This window comes from Octodon degus, unplaced genomic scaffold (assembly GCF_000260255.1).
Source record: "Octodon degus isolate 3935 unplaced genomic scaffold, OctDeg1.0 scaffold00131, whole genome shotgun sequence".
NCBI lineage: Eukaryota > Metazoa > Chordata > Mammalia > Rodentia > Octodontidae > Octodon > Octodon degus.
Window position 1 is genome coordinate 2,381,031 of NW_004524707.1, and position 16,724 is coordinate 2,397,754.

The 16,724-nt window shown below is 40.9% G+C and overlaps 1 protein-coding gene and 1 pseudogene across 7 annotated transcripts in view; one reads left to right on the forward strand and one right to left on the reverse strand.

Moving 5' to 3' along the window:
• Positions 1 to 4,183: 4,183 nt before the first annotated feature.
• The window catches only part of C4bpa (complement component 4 binding protein alpha), a 40,675-nt gene continuing 28,134 nt past the window's right edge, over positions 4,184 to 16,724 (forward strand). For 2 of the 7 annotated variants that reach the window (XM_023701222.1, XM_004641197.3), the window contains exons 1-4: positions 4,187 to 4,377; positions 13,307 to 13,455; positions 14,319 to 14,501; positions 14,806 to 14,905. In XM_023701222.1, coding sequence (XP_023556990.1) covers positions 13,332 to 13,455; positions 14,319 to 14,501; positions 14,806 to 14,905 — 407 coding nt within the window. In that variant the 5' untranslated portion in view covers positions 4,187 to 4,377; positions 13,307 to 13,331. Of the gene's footprint in view, positions 4,378 to 8,091; positions 8,237 to 13,303; positions 13,456 to 14,318; positions 14,502 to 14,805; positions 14,906 to 16,724 lie in introns of all 7 variants that reach the window. The other 5 variants (XM_023701220.1, XM_023701221.1, XM_023701219.1 and 2 more) reach the window with 5 other exon arrangements.
• LOC111812606 lies at positions 11,404 to 11,845 on the reverse strand (annotated as a pseudogene).

Below are 16,724 nucleotides of genomic sequence, written 5' to 3' on the forward strand. Positions count from 1 at the left end.
GCCTGGGCTGGGACTGGTCCCACCAGCGCATGGTAGCAGGAAGCTCTCCGCACACTCACCAGACCTGGGCTAGGACTGGGTCTGGGGGTTCCCGGAACTCGGCAGAAATTCCTACTCAGCGGGCGGGGTGGGGGAGGTCTCTTCTGCTTTTTGAAGGGTAGAGGAAATTAGAATCCTAAGACTTAGCAAATGTCAGGCTGAGCTGGCCTGACAGACTCCTTCCCCATTTCTCATCCTGACTCCCACTGCAACACATGGGAGGTCCGGGTAAAATATATTCGGACTACAAAGGACAGCTTGCAGTACTGGAAGATCTATAGGTGAAGTGTTGTACTCAAGGTTTACAAATGAATAGTTTATAATATTCACCAAAAGGGTCAAATGCAAAAGAGTGCAGGAGATCCATACACTAGAGACCCAAGGAACCCAGCTGAGGGCTAGGACTCCACAGCAACGTCCTGCATGAGTCCAGTTGAAGAGCTAGTGCCCATGGCAATGTCCTCTATGAGTCCAGCTGGAGGCCTGAGCCCATGACAAAGTCTCATGAAAGTCTGTATCAAGGATCTGTCCCGGGAAGGCCCAAAGACCAGTGGTGGAAGCTAGAAAGTCTGTGCCTGTGAGGTGAAGGATCTGTTCCATCAGGCTGAGGTATCTGCACTGGAGCTATGAAGCAATGTTCAAGGTAAGGACCAGTCCCCCAAAGAGAACCACAGCCATCCTCAGGGACAGCAAGGTCCCACGCTCCTCTGTGATGAGAACAGCTGAGGTGACATCAGGAAAGCCAGTGGGACAAGCTGCTCCAGGAGGAACAACAGCACTAGCTCTTCCTGTCCAATTCTTTTATGCTGTTGGCAACAATCCCCAGGTGGGCCTTTCACACCCAGCACCAGGCCATTCAGATCAGTTGGATGTTACAAGATTGCCATTAGTTAATCCACCACATAAAGTTACAAAGGAAAATAAGAATGGACTTTTAAGTAGTTAAAAGTCTGAGTAGACACAAGAACTATATAACCACGGTTATATAGTTAACTTACTATGCAGCTCAGAGTGGCTACTGCAGGATGAGTGGGAGAGTATCAGCTCTTTCCAGGGGCCATGTGCCCGGAAGCACACAAGAGGGGCAGGGGATGCAGAGAAATTTTCAAGGAAGCTGCCATAGTTATTTGTACGTTTTTGTTTTGCTTTATTTTGTTTTTTTGGTACTGGGTATTGAACTCAGAACCTTGCACTTGCCAGGCAGGTGCTTATGCTGCTGGGCTATCTTCCCAGTCCTTGTACTTTCAAAAAATAAGATTTATAGACAAAGTTTAGGAAGGAATATATTCCAAGTAGAAAGAATATTTTTACAATGAAGTAAGAAGGAGCTGGGAGTATACCTATTTTAATCAAATAAATGCACACCTGGAATATATTTTAATTTGAAGTTATTAAGTATATTATAGTCTATACTAAGCATGTGAAATGTCCAATTATAGAAAGTAAATTGTTTTTTTGCTTTTTTGAAAGAGAATCTTCCTATGTAGTTCAGGATAGACTTTAACTCACTGCATAGTTCAGAGTGAACTCGAACTCATGGTGATTCTCCTGCTTCAGCCTCTTGAGTACTGCTCTGTAGGTGTGTGCCACAACCCTTGCTCTTGGAGGAAAGGTTTAAGTAATTTAGTCACCTCTCAAATGTAATGTAAAGTTATTATGGAAAACCAGAAAATCTTGAAAATAAAACCTCAGGTAAAAAATAAAACAAATACTTATGCTCATATTTATGTAAGGTCTTTATTCTTATAAGAAAGGACTGCACATTAATGTTTGCGGGTGGGAGCTATTTTCATAGAATGTTGGAATTACAGGTAAATACTTAAATCTCTTAAAAGTACTTTAGCATTTTAAAATGAAAGTCTGACAGTTCTTTGCATCAGGAACAGTGGGGCATATTGAGGAGATAGCGCATAGCCTGAGTTGGCACGGATGAGGCATGGAGGTGGCAGAAGAGAAGGCTGGAGAGGCCGGGTGGAGACTGTTGGCAGGGGGCTCTGAATGACACGTTAGGGAACGTGCATTTAATTTTGCTAATCAGTGAGTAGACTTGAGTGACGTTCAAGCAAGGGAATGATAAGGACAGGAAAATAAGGACATAGAGGAAAATTCATCTCACACTAGCATGAAGTATCAGTTGAAGTGGAAAAAGAATAGTGATGGAGAAGCCAAGAGAAAGACTAGTGCAATAGTCTCCAGCCTGGTGAGTGGCCTCCAAAGTTGATGTTTTGGGATCTAACCAAGCCCCAGTGCCATAGTATTGAGAGATGGAAACTTTAAGAAGTGACTTGGTCATGAGAAACAAGCCCTTGTGACTGGGGTGATGTTACTGTGTGGGTTTTTTATCACCAGAATGGTCTCCTGATAAATGAATTCAGTTCCCCTCTTTCTTCCATGCCTGTGTTTTCTTGCCCTTCTATCTTTCCACAAGGGAAATCCTCTGTTTTGGATTTCCCAGATTCCAAAACTAAGACAGAATTATCTTCACCATAAAGTATGCAATCTTTGGCATTCCATTATAGCAGCAAACAACAGATTAAAACACCCATATATAATAAGAGACAACATAACCTGAACTAGTTTAGTGGGAGTAGAAATGGGGAAAAAAAGTAATAGAAATGAGAAACATTGGGAAACTCACATAGAAACAACTTGTCATCATGCATAGCGGCACACCCTTGTAATCCCAGCACTCAAGAGGCTGAGGCAAGATTTTGAGTTTAAGATCAGCCTGGGTACTAGGGAGTTTAGGTTAGCCTTGACTATGTAGCAAAATCTAGCTCAAAAAACCACAAAACTACTTATCAACAGATTGAATGTTGGAGGCTTAGGGAAATACAGAGTTGAAGGCAAGCCTGAAATTCTAGTCGGAGGACCTAGATAAGATTTGAGATTATAAAATAAAGCTACCAGGTAGGAGATGAGAAATTCCTCTCTAGATGATCTGAGTATAAGGTACTTGCAAGATGCCCCCTGGCCTGCAACAACAACAACATCAAGGAGAACAACCAATAGGTTTGAGTGTAGGAGAATAATAAGAGATAAAGATGTAGGATGGAAATTCCTCTCATTGAGAATGAAGCTCTGACAGTGGGTTCATTCAGTAAAGTTGTGAAGAGATTTGTTTTGAAAGAAAGACATAAAATGTTTCTATAGTTAGGGGTGAGAAGGAGGAATAGGAGATAACATGAACTAAAAGGGAAATCGATATTGTAATGGCACTTAACTCCTTCATTTCTGAATACTTTATGAGACTTTCAGTGTACGTTCCAGAAAAGATGATGTGAAAAAGAATCACTCTTTTTGGGTGTGGTGGTGGTACCAGGAATAGAATTCAGGACCTCATACTTGCCAGGCAGGGGCTGTGCTTCTGAGTTATACCCCCAGCCCTAGGATCATCTTTTACATTTTCTTAGCACACATATCTGCGGTTTAGGACACAGACTTAATTGGATGATATCAGGGTTTGAGTTTCTTTTTAGCCTATGGGAAACACGGACACCCGTCTTGTGTCCTGAGCAGCGCTCGTGACAGGCTGACTGCTTGAGGTCTTCTGGCACTCTGCATGTGCCAGAAGTGCTGTGGGAGCTTGTCCTTAGCTGAGCTCTGAGTACACTTCAGCTGTCTCAACCCAGTGCAGGAAACTCAACAGAATAATTCTTTGGGTTGGGGCGATAGCTCAGTGGCATAAGCATCTGCCTGGCAAGCTCAAGGTCCTGAGTTTGATCTCTGGTACAAAAATAAAAACAAAAGCAAAAAAACCCCAAAACAACTCACTGAACAATTCTTCACCTTTTGTACCTCCTTGGGATGGAACAGAGACTAGTGCCTATCAAGACTTAAAGCCAGGAGCCTCCAGAATACCTCTAGATGTAGTGTTACAGGAAGTGGATCATTTTGGGGGTGGTTGACTGGGTGCTGTGGTATTCAGGACTTCCAGGGCAGCTGGGTTTCATCTTGCATCACCCTCTTATGTTTATGAAAAGAAAATAGAGTACTGGCATCAAGTTCAAATTACCTTTTCATTTAGGGGAAATGGTTGGCAGAGGAGAAAATGATTGCAACATGTTATTAAGAACAGGGCTATTGAAGAGGAGGTAGATTAAGTAAACAGCGCTGCTCCATCTCTGCTGTTAATCATTCACTGGCCAGAGGAGTTTCTGCCCATCCGTCTTCACTCAGCTATCTCGGAGCAGCCAACTGCATGGCTAGAAGTGAGGGGTTTCTTTAGTGGAGAGGTTACTAGCTCTCTTCAGGACATTGTGTTAAAGCCTGATCTCAGGAGGAACTAGAACTCTACGCACCAAGGCACCACAACACAGCCTTCCTCTCTTACTGCAGGTCAGTGGATTACTTGGGGGAGGTTTTGGGGTTTTGGCAGAAAAGCTAGTGCTTGGGGCCTTTTGGGAGCATAGGATTGGAAGGATAATCAGAGACAAACCTTGGTGATGTTTGCAGAAATCTTTTCTGGAGTACTACATTAGGGGATCATGTGACTTCAAGTGGAATTTAACTTCCCTCAGCTTTAAGTTTCTTTTTTTTTTTTAAAAAAAAAATTTTATTTATTTATTTATTTGTTTATGTGTGTGTGGCCAGCTCAGCCCACCAGGGGGCGGGGCTGGCTGGCATGTGGTGCTGGGGGGTTGAACCGCTGTCCCTGTGCTTTGCTAAGCTTGTTCTAAGTAGGTGCTTTAGACCACTGAGCCATCTCACCAGCCCCTTAAGTTTCCATTATAAATTGATAAGTAATGATGTCTGTGATGGGTTCTGGCCCCAGTATGACTTGTTGAATTATTAGGGTGGTCATCTAATATGGCTGAAGCCCTTAAAACAGCATCTTATCTTCCCAGAGACCACCTGCCCCCACTTCTCCAACTCAGCCCAGGGTGCAATTTCATTTCACCATTTCCACTGCCTCAGGGAAGCCCCCAGTCAGCTCCTCAGGTGTATCTAAACATCCCCCTCAAACCCCACCCCTGGCCAAAGGCCATAAAAGCCTCAGCCTCCCTTTGTTCAACTCCAGAGAATCCCTCATCTTCCCCACATTCTCTCCATGTGCTCAAAGATAATAAAGCCCCTTTCCCTTTTTTCTTCTGTGCGTTTTTCTGCTGTGATGCTTGTCAGTCTGTCAATAAAATAATGCGGAGAAACGTGTAAGATAATATTATTCTCATTATCATACCCCAGAGATAAGTGTGTTTGGTTTGCTGATTTTGTTGGTGGTGTTTTTTTGAGACAGGCTCTCCCTATATAGTTGAGGCTGGCTTTGAACCACTAAATAGCCCAGGTTAGCCTCAAATTTGTAGTAACCTTTTGCCTCAGCCTGCCAAATGCTGGGATTACAGGTGTGCCCTGCTGTAGTCTGCCTGGTTTGTTGATTTTTTTTTTTTATCATATCCCCACATAGGAGTATTGAGGCAAAAGGGAAAAGACTTCTCAAAGAGAAATATCAGGGATTTATTTTCCACAGTCTATATTCTAGAAAATGATATAATTTTTCTTGGAGGTTCTACTAACTTCTCACTGACATCCAAGACAGCAAAGCCCTTTAGATTTGGTAATGGGCAGTCAGCCTTCAGTTTGTCCCTGAGGCTAGAATCCTTAATCAGCTCTTACTATCTTTGTGTCCCTTGTTTTCTAAATCTGTCTTGTCAATTACTTTTTTTTCTCATTATTAACTTTGTTAGAAATCAATAATAATTATATAGAAAATTAAAAATTGTAGACAAACATTGAGATGTGAAAGATATAAGATGTAGAAGGTGATTTTTAGAGAAATATTTCTGAAATGAATGCATAACATGGGATTAATAATAGATTGCACATTGTAAAAAGTTATTTATAAACTTAAATGAATATAAAAATAAAAAACAGGAACAGTATTCTACAAGCTTCTAGAGAAAAGAAACAGATCATATTTAAAGGAAAACCCTTCAGAACAACAGCAGATTTCTCTTCACAACCATCAAGTCAAGAACAACATGGAGCAAAATACTTTAAGTCAATTACTCTTTCTTCTTGAAATCCTCTTCTCCGTGAGCTGGCCAGACACTGTCCTCATTTTAACGTGTCTTCCCCAATTCCTTTCTGATTCTGAATTCAATGGTGCTAGGAGAAGGAAAAGTAGCAGGTATTGAAGAGGAGGAGGCATAAGATAAGGTTTGGTTAGGCTTAGAGGCACTTCTGAATATAATATGAATACAGAGGGAAGAAGCTAATAGAGAAATAGATTCTGGAGTGAAGGAAGAAGGGTGGAGGCAAGTTCTCTCTAGAGTTGAGGAGTGATATTACTTGAAAGCCAAGATATAAAAAAGACCCTGTTTTTTTTTTTTAACACATGCAACTCTCTTTATTTCTGATGATTGCTTTACATTCCTACACACATTCATCTCATGCCTCAGTTGGCATCCCACATTCAAATTTTTATTTCTGATCCTGCCTGAAAGCCAAGTCCACAAATATCACTTCTACTTTCAAGGCAATGATTCTCCAGGTTTTTTTTTTTTTTTTTTGTGGTACTGGGAATTGAACTCAGGACATTGTGCTTGCCAGGCAAGTGCTTATTCTACTGAGCTATCTCCCCAGCCCTCTCCAGGGTTCTTGCCTGATGACCAACCTGTCCTTTTCACACTCACATTGAAAGAAGAGCTTAGCATTGCTTGGGCCCTGAAGGAAAATTGTGATATGTACATTCCTCTACACCGAGATACAGCCAAGGCATGGATTGCTGTGCTTTTTGTATAATTTCCAGTGGCACCAGAATTCACCTTTAAAAGTATAAAACCAGACTCCCCTGGGATGGTAAGGTGGCTTAATGATCCCCTAAACCCTCTCAGTAATTAACTGTCAGCTTTCACTCTCTGACTGGAACCTGCTGCCCTGCTCTGAGCAGATCAGACAGCTAAAGCACTTGATTCTGAGTTGTACCAGGCTGACATCTTTCAGTCCTGAGCCTCTCCAACACTTGCTAAGGAACGTTTCATCCACCCTGACCACCCTGCATTTGGAAAACTGTGGGATCACTGGTGCACAGGTCTCTGTCTTTCTGCCTTCCTTGAGCAGCTGCTGCCAGCTCACTACCTTCTGCTTCATAAAAAACTTCGTGTCCATAGGCACCCTGAAGAACCTGCTGTGCCACACTGCCAGGCTGAGCAACTTAAACCTCGAGATGTACTCTGTTCCTCAGGAGGTTTCTGTTTTTATGCCTGGTGCCCACCTACAGGCAAGGGTAGAGATTTGTGAAGTACTTAGGGGGATCATTAAGACCCTGGGTTTGAGACGAGTTTTCCAGAGGTAGTCTGGGTTTGATTTTTAAAGGGGAATTTAGACAAATAAAATGAATTATTTAAAAGATCATCTCATATTATAAACTATTCTTACCAATGCCTTTCAGATTGTAAACAAGTGTGGACAATGTTTTTCACAAAATATCTACCATTTTGACTATAGTTCTTGAACTGATCTCCTTTCTCTAAGAAACAGGTGACAATGTTATTGAAATACATAGGAATTTGCCAGCATAGTCTCAGCTTTTCAATGAGCAGGTACTGAATGGTGGAGTTTGTAGGAAATAAAATAGACAAGTTATGCTAAGTGTCATCATTTTGGAGAAGAGAAAATGTAGTTTCAAGGAGATAATATAGCTTCCTCCCAATCATAGATTTAGATAGTGCCATTGCCACAAGCCAAAATCAGGTCCCCTCAATTTGCGAATTCTCACCTCCATCCTTGTACTCTGTGGTCAGCTGAGTTCTGTGCAAGTTCTACTGAGAAACCCAAGAAACAGCTGGAAAAATGACCCAGATCACAACTCAAGAGTTCACAAGGGAGCCTAAACACCTTATCATCTGTCTTCCAAGGTTAACCGGGCAATTTACATGCATTATATCATTCAGGGGATAGTCAATCATTTTCATTCTGAAGACAGAACTAACTTGAGTTTTATTTATTTTACATTTGTTGGATAATTATTATACACAGTTTTGATACAAGATTAGAGACAGAAAGTTGAAAAACTACCACCCTTGTCTTCAAGGAAACCACTATCTATTTCAGGTGGCAAGAGAAAATAGTTTGATCAAGGTTATCTGCAAAGTCCCAGGGGAATACAGAAGACACTTGCTTTTCTTGACCGAGTTGTACAATTCTTCACCAAGGAGGTAGCCCTGGATCTGACCAGTGAATAAAAGGGAGATTAGTGGTAAGAGCATTCCCGCACAGGAGATATTATATGCAAATGTATGCAAATGTTTTTAAGGGAAGGAGGTATTTTGAAGAAGGTAAGTACCTTCATGGGTTTTGAAGCACAGTACTTTTCCATTGGCAAAAGAGGAGTATGGTGAGCTGGGAGAGGAATGGGGACCCATGGGAATGGGGGCCTATGTAAATTTTCAAGCAGGGTGATGTAGCAAATTGCCTTTTAAGGCTATAATGGTATTGACATAGAAGCTGGGCACAAATATTTGGAAAGTCTTGCAGTGATCTGGGGCAAGGTAAAGGAAATGATGAGAACTTCTTCCTGGACCACAGAGGTGGAGTACAGGAGAGAAAGAGAGGCTAGTGCCCATGCTTTTGCAATGGTCAATTCCACAGGACTTGGCCACTGTGGACATGGAAAGGTGACATAAGACATGTGGCAAGCCTGACTTAGGTGGAGATTTAGTAGAAATTTCTGCTTTTGCCAAGATAGCACAGAAATCAAATAGTGTTGGAGGAAGGTAATTTGGAGCACCCTGGATACAAGGTTCCTTGCAGATACCAAGGAAGTAGTTGGAAATACGGATGCAAATCCTGTCAATTGTCGCCCCTTGGAAAAAGGGTTGTTTGCTTACCTAAGAGATCTAACACGGTCAAAGTTTAGTTTATATTTAGTACTTCAGATGAAGAGGCATGAGTGATAATGTATTTCTGGATCTGCAAAGAAAACTCACATGTACTTGTAACTGAGAAAACAGAAATGTTCATTAAATATTATCCCAGACAGAAACATTTCTCTGAGACAACGAGTCAGCACTGCAGCCTTTTCTAAGTAAAGCTTACTCTCAAGTAGCAATGCAACAACTTTCCCGTGGACCAAGGAGTCTAGGAATGCCTCCTTGATTAGCATTATTGCTTGAAAATTCAGCACTATCACTGCATTATATCGCTTTTCACTACTACAGGAGAAGAGGAATATTTCTCCTTATTTTGTTAAGATTTCTTTCACTGATTTTACAAAAACGTATATATTTTTAAGCTAAGCACAGAAATTCCACTAGTTAGTAACCAGAAGAGAGAAGACAAAGCCTGAATGATTTCAAACTTACATGTATGAATAGTCAAATAGGAGAGAATAAGGTAGTTATTACCAATTAAGTTCATGGAGCATGTAAACTAAAGAAGTTGTCCCAGAGGACAGTGAGTGATTTGTGCTTGATGATCAAAGTGGTCAATGGGATGAGTTCTTCCCAGAGAGACGGTTGAGGAGGAGGAAGAAACCCTCAGAACAGCCTCCAGGGGCCCTGGGGTCTCTCTGCTCTGGGTCTCACTGTGCCCAGAACCACAGAAGAGACAGACCAAGGCTTCTGACCCCAAGCCCAGTGGGTGTTCCTTTGCAATGGGGCATGAAATCGCCTGGTGGAACAGTTGGCCTTATTATAATTTAAGTCACTATGGTGATGTTTTGACTTCTCAGAGCTCTGCTTCTTGCAGAGGGGAATGCAAACACCTACTCTATCATACTCTTCTCTAATATCTTCTTCGGATGTGCGTTGTGGGCCATCTGTGCACTGGGCCAAGCTCTTCTGAGGAATTCTGAGAACAGGTGCAATTATTGTATTTATTTTATAAAAGAGGAAGTTAAATTATGCTGGGGCCAAGTGTCTTTGCCCGTGGCACATGATTCCTTTATGGTGGAACCAGGATTTAAGTCACCCACATAATTTGGGTCTAAGTCCAGAGCCCAGGCCCAAGTTCTAGGTGCACCTCCTTCCCCTGTCCCCAGCACCAAGGCTGTGGCCTTGAGGTGAGTCTGAGGTAGAGGAAATGAACTCCTTTACTATGGTGTCAGGTCTCAGTGTGTCTGTACCATAGCGAGTGGAGGGAGTGAAGGGAACAGAGCTCATGTTCATCCCTTCCCTCCCTCTTCCACTGTCTCCCACCCCCACTGCCTGGTGGATGATATGCTGGCTTCAGTTGATGATGAAAAAGAGCTCATGATAAAATTCCTTGGATCAGTTTTTCTTAAAACACAGAGGAGTCATACTGTAAAATCAGTTAAAATTGGCCCTTGACAAAGCTCACACACAAGGGTAAGGATGGAAAGGGAACAGTATTATTTTTCTAGAAAACAGTTGTATCACTAAGCACTTGTGGATTTATGCTCAGAAGACATTTACTGAACAAGTTAGACTTTGTGAGTGTTAGGTTTTAGGTGGGACTGAGTAGGAACCACCCTCTTACTGTGAGGCTCTCTGCAGCTGTTGGAGCCAGGCTTCAGAAGCCAGCTGGAAACCAAATCAGGGTGAAAGCTGTAACTACTAAGCTGAACGTGGTCTAGAGGCTAAGGGAACACTTGGCAAGGGACAGGCGGAGGGACAGGAATCATAGAGGGAACGGGCAAAAGGCAGCTGATGTGCACAGGAGTAGGATGAGGAAAGTGTTTGGAACTGAAGGAAACCCTGGGTACCCAGACACAGGGGCTCAGGCCAAACTTCTGGAAAGGTAGGTACAAAGCCAGCTGAGTAACTGCCAGGTCCTGAAGGCCCCAGAATTCACCGTAGCCAATTTCCTAAATTGGTTTATCAGGTTATCAATTTACCAAACACTGTTTAAGGACTACTCATTTCAACATATTCAGTCATTATAAATACATTTTTTGAATGTAACTAATGAATGTATTCTTTTTTCAATACTTTTAGATATATTTTTTGTTTGATTTTTTTTTTTTTTTTTTTTTCTGTATCACAGAGGCAATTTTATTTATGTTGAGACAGTCTTGGTAGGCAGTCAGGCCAGACTCAAATTCACAGGCTGCTTCCTCAGTCTCCCAAGGGCTGGGATTACAGGGTGCACCACCAGGTCTGGCCCTCCCAGCACTCTTCTGATTTTTTTATTCTGAGATGAAATCTCACAAAGATGCCAAGGCTGCCTCAAATTTTTGACCCTCTTTCCTCAGCCCTCAGACTAGCTGGGGTTACAGGCATATACCAACACACCCAGCTTTTTTTTTCTACTTCTGAAAGCCACACTTTAAGTTAAAATTTTCTGTTCTGTAAATTTCCATTTGTCAAAAGATACCAGAAAAAATAATTATATCTTCTCAAGATAAAAGAAAACAGCTCTTCATAGAAGTCTTTTTTTTTTCTCTCTCTCTCTCTCATTTCTTTCTTTGTTTCTTTCTTTGTTTCTTTCTTAAATGTCAATGATCACAAAAACTTCTGGTTTCTCTTCATTATAGACCTGTATTGCTGAGTATGTTATTGCTTTGGCTTCTGTTCCCTGAGGATGCTTGGAAAGTGAAAATTCTTCTCCCCACCCAATTGAGCGTAATTTGAAATTTCTTTGATCAATACTAAGTACTTTCACTTCCTTGGGCTTCGACTTCCACCGTCTGGAGGGGCTCCACAGTCCCAGTGCCAGTCATGTAAGCAAACATGGCCAAGGCACACTGCTCGCACGCCTCCTCCAGAGTCTCCCCCCACGCATGCAGCTGGACATCTGCTGTGTGATCCAAATATTCATACTTCCGAATAACTGGAGGATACTTGGCCTTGATTGCTTTTTGCTCCTCAGTTAAATTGTAATCTCTAACATCTTCTTCCTGCGCCATAATTGTTCTTGTTTGATTTCTTAAAGCTAAAAGTTTAATCTTACGTTTGCATCTTGGTCATGAATTTGTTTCTTTTCTTTTTTAAATAATTTTATTGAGAAACAAATAGCAATGAGACAGTTTCAAAACCAATTACTAGCACAGTTTCACTAATTAATACATTGCATATTGTTGTCTTAGTGGTTATTCATTATAATGAATTTGTTTCTGAATATATTCCACATATACATTTTTCTTGTGTTAATAACAGCTACAGTAATTCATATGAGAAAATTTCACTTTGTCTGTTTTTTTTTTTTAGAGTTAAATTTTATTTTGCTAAGACAAGTGTTTTTAATCTTTTCAGTTTCACTGGAATTAAAAAACTAATTGTTTTTGGGTAGAAGAAACTTATAGGTTTCATAATTTTTGTTGGGTAGGAGAAATTTATCACATTTTGTGAATTTCACAAATAATTTAGTGGTCTGATTTTCATGATATGGAATGTGCCTTTCCCAATTTCTTTAGACAAACTGATCAATTTAATACAATTTCTGCAAACATATTTTCTCTAAGCAAATTCATGTAGCAGATTTTTATGTGGGTTAATTTATGTTTGGCAAAATTATGCTAGCAGCCATGTGTGACGCTCAAGGCATAGGATATGCGTGGAGTGGGGTGTTCAGCAATTGGAGAAACAGCTTCATCAGAACTCGGTTTTAGAAAGATGAGCTCATCTGAGTCTTCACTCATTGAAGAGCTCAGGTTCCTCTACAGCATGCGCAAAGAACCACTCTAAGAGGATCCCCACTCCACATGTGGGGAAGAAGCAGCTGTGAGGTGAGGGAGCTCTTTTTCTCAAGTGGACATGGGCTTAGGTATGAATTAGGGACAGATGGGGTCACATACAGAGGTATAAGAATAAAAGATAAAATTCAATATTTTATTGGAGCTCAACTTGACATATTCCGTTGAGGACCAGGACTCTCTAGTGTGAACTTAGTATATAGTTGTTCTCTCAGGGAGATGGGAAGAGTGGTAGAGAGTAAAAATGTTCCCAGTGATTTCACCTTAAACAAGATTTTTCACACTGCACTATATTGCCAGATTCATTTAATTTGTCCTTTAAGACAAGATCTCACTGAGCTGCTAAATTACTTAGGTTGGACTTGAATATGCAATCTTCCTGTGTTGACGCCTAGCAGATTGCTGGGGTTACAGATGTGTGTCCTCATGCCCAGCTAAGTGGCCTTCTCTGTGACGCCCGCTCCCTTTCTCCATTTGTAATTGAACTCTTTTCGCAGCAGGATGCTTGTGCAGAGCCAACCCCCACTGTCTGGTGTTGTGACATTTGTGCTTCTGTGTTTTCTTCCAGTCTAGGCTGTGACCTCCTTGAAGACATGGGTCTGGTAGCATTTATCTTAGTGCTTTAAGACAAGTAGGAATTCAGTGACTGCTTATTAAATTGAGTTCTTTCAGCAGAAATATATCAGAGAAGCAGCAAGTCATGCACCCCCCAAGAGCTCCAGGTGGGGTGCTGAGAGCCTGGCCCTTCTCTAGGCTGTGTGGAGTTCCCCATCCAACTCTGTTCCAAATGACGTTGGTCGCTTCTCTGTTGGCCACTGTTCTTGGTGAGTAGTGAGAAACAAGTCCAGAAGAACAATGAAAAATAGAGGTCAGCTACACTTCACAAACTGAGGAGAGGAGTGAGCTTCTAGACAAAATTGGTGTTGAGAAGAAAGGTTTTTTTTCCAGCTGGGATTTAGGGGAAATTTGCTTTATACATGAAGCAGTTTTCTAGATATTTCCCTCTAGAATTTCTTCTCTACGTATTTCCAAAAACAGTCTCTTCCCAATCATGTCATGGCTTGAAACAGCTCTGTGGATTTAACTAGGATGGGGAGGTGAAGTGTGTACTTCTACAGGGACTTGTGAGGGTAAATTGGCTCTGTGTTTAAGTTTTGTGAGGAAAGCAGGATTAATATCTTTATGCTTCAACACCTCCGTGCCTCATCCTCCTTATCATTCCAAATCCAAAAGATAAAAAATATTAAATGTTCTGCTTATCCATGTCTCAGCCACCCAGTTTTCTTTCCCTGAGATAACCCACACTGTACAATGTTATTTTTAATGAAATAATACTTTTATGTCAAAGCGTACTTATAAGGATTTCTGGCTTTGTATAGATATATGCGTAGCAATAGAGACAGATTATCTAATAGACCGATGAAAATTGTGTCTTTTATCCATTTTAGATAAATTATCTCGTATGTAGTAGAGAAGAGATAAAATTTTATGCCTTTTATCATTATCATTTATCAACATACATATTTATCACTCTTGGGTTCATTGAAGAAAGGGGATAATAGCAGTTATGATTTCCCTTGATTAGAGGAGAAAAGAAGTACCCTTATCCTAAAATCATCCTATTGAAACATTGAGATGTGAAGTCTGAAGATGTAATTTTGGTGCTTCTTGTCATTTTGGTGTCCAGGTAGATGTGGTCCCCCACCTGCCTTACTATTTGCTTCTCCCACAAAGGAGTTGAATGAGACAGAGTTCCCAACTAACACTGTCCTGAGATACACATGTCGCCCTGGCTACATCAGACTCCGTTCAGATCAGACACTGACCTGCAGACTCAACGGCCAGTGGAAGTACGAAGTCTTCTGTGCCAGTAAGTGTCAAACCTCCTCTCACTTTTTGCAGCCTTGAAATGTTGGGTCAGGATCTAAACTTCCTGAACTGAAGGAACCATCCACTTTCTCAGTTGCTGATTTTGAGGCACACACATGAGATTAAATTTCTATGCATTTTTTTCTTCAAAAATATGAGTTTAGGGAGTCAAGGTTGGAAATGAGTGAGAATTGAAGTATCTGGTGCTTTATGAAAATAGAGGTGGAAACTGTCAGTCATTCTTTTCTGATGCCCTATCTGTGAGTACTTGGAATCACTAACCGTCATTTAAATTTATCTCCCAGAGAAACCATGCAGAAATCCAGGAGACTTACCTCATGGCACAATTGAAATTAAGACAGATCTTGCTTTTGGATCAAAAATAGAATTCAGCTGTTCAGAAGGGTGAGTGTGAGGTAGAAATAATATTTTTAAATTAATATTAAAATAGTAAATGTATTCATATATTTCAAAATTTAAAATGTTCATATACTTCAAAAAGGTATTAAAAGGGATATATTCCATTTTGTCTTCATGTACCCCATTTTTTTCTTGCCTTCAACAAAGATTTACTTTTTGTTTTACTTTTTTTTTTTTTTAAATGTATTTGGTGCAGAGTCTCACCATACAGCTCAGACTCATAGTGATCCTCCTGTTTTCAGCCTCCCCAGTGCTGGGCTTAGAGGTATGCGCCACCATGCCCGGGGCTGGTGTGGAATGTGGGACCGGGAATCGGACCCTGGTCCCTGTGCTTGCCAAAGCAGGTACTTATTTCACTGAGCTATCTTGCTAGCCCAACAAAGATTTGTTTTTATTAGTTTAGGGCATATCACTCTAATGATTCTTTATACAAATATAAAGTAAGAAATTGTCTTAGTTTTCTCATTGTTGAGACAAAATACCCTACACCCAAAGTTAAAGAAGGAAAGGTTTATTTTGGCTCACTGTTTGTATTTTTTTTTTTTTTTGGCGGAACTGGGAATTGAACTCAGGCCTTTGCACTTGCCAGGGAAGCATGTATTCTACTGAGCTATCTCCCCAGCCCCATCACTGTTTGTAGAGGTTTCAGTCCACAGTTAGCTGGCTCTAAGGCAGGGCAACACAGCAGAGGAGCATCACAGAGGAGAAACAGTTCATGATGTGGCAGGCAGAAGGCAGCAAAGCAGCAAGGAGCAGCAGCAAGCAACAGCAGCTGCAGGTCTGCCTTCCCTCTCTCTCCCTTTATATTCCATGCAGGCTATAAGCCTATTGATTGCAGCCACACACATCCAGGATGGGGCTTCTATTACTCACACCCAGAACTAAACTAATTTCAGCCAGTATACTAATCTAGTACTCTAGTACTTAATCCCACTACCACACTCAATCCACATTCACATACCCTAGATCCAGCCACCTCTGAAAAGCCTCAATATGAACACACGAGGCTTTAAGGGACATCTAGACATGGGCCAGACAGAAACTAATGTCTTTTTATTTTTCATTATTTCTAATAACAAGCATAATTTTGAATCTGTACTTATGAGTATATACTGGAGATGTTTCATGTTTGTACATAAAGTTTCCTCATTTATTTCCTTTTACTAATGTGTAGAATTTTATTCTGAGATATGCCCTGGTGCTATAACACCTGTTTGATGGATCTGATCTTTTGCAATATTGAACCAAGCGTGGATGCATTACTTTGCACCTGTGTGAGCTTGTGCAAATTTATAAGTATAAAATGCCATTTTGCAGAAGCAATCCCATTTACCCTTGATATTAGGATGAATCACCCCAGCCACCAGATCACTCCCCTTTGCCTATTCACTCACTTGCTCACGAGCCCAGAGTTGATGGGGTTCAACTTCAAGTTTAATTTGGAAAATCACATAAAACACAGGCAGCCTGGTTAAATTTGGATTTCGTAGGAACAAGTAATTTTAGCACAAGTATGCTCTCTGTCATATTTGGATCACATTTAAATAAAATATATTATTTACATGAAATTAACTTGAAAAGTAGGCATCCTATCTTTTTATTTGCTACGTCCTCCTGTCTGTGGTAGAAGCATTCCTTCCCTGAGAAACTGAGACTTCTGTACCGTAGAGAAAGCTCCTTGCTTTCACTTTTATGCTTACTGAGATTTTAGTAGCGTCAGAGTATATGGCCAAATTTTCATGGACATTCCACAAGTACTTCAAATAAAGGTGTGTGTTTATTATATGATATATGATACATATAT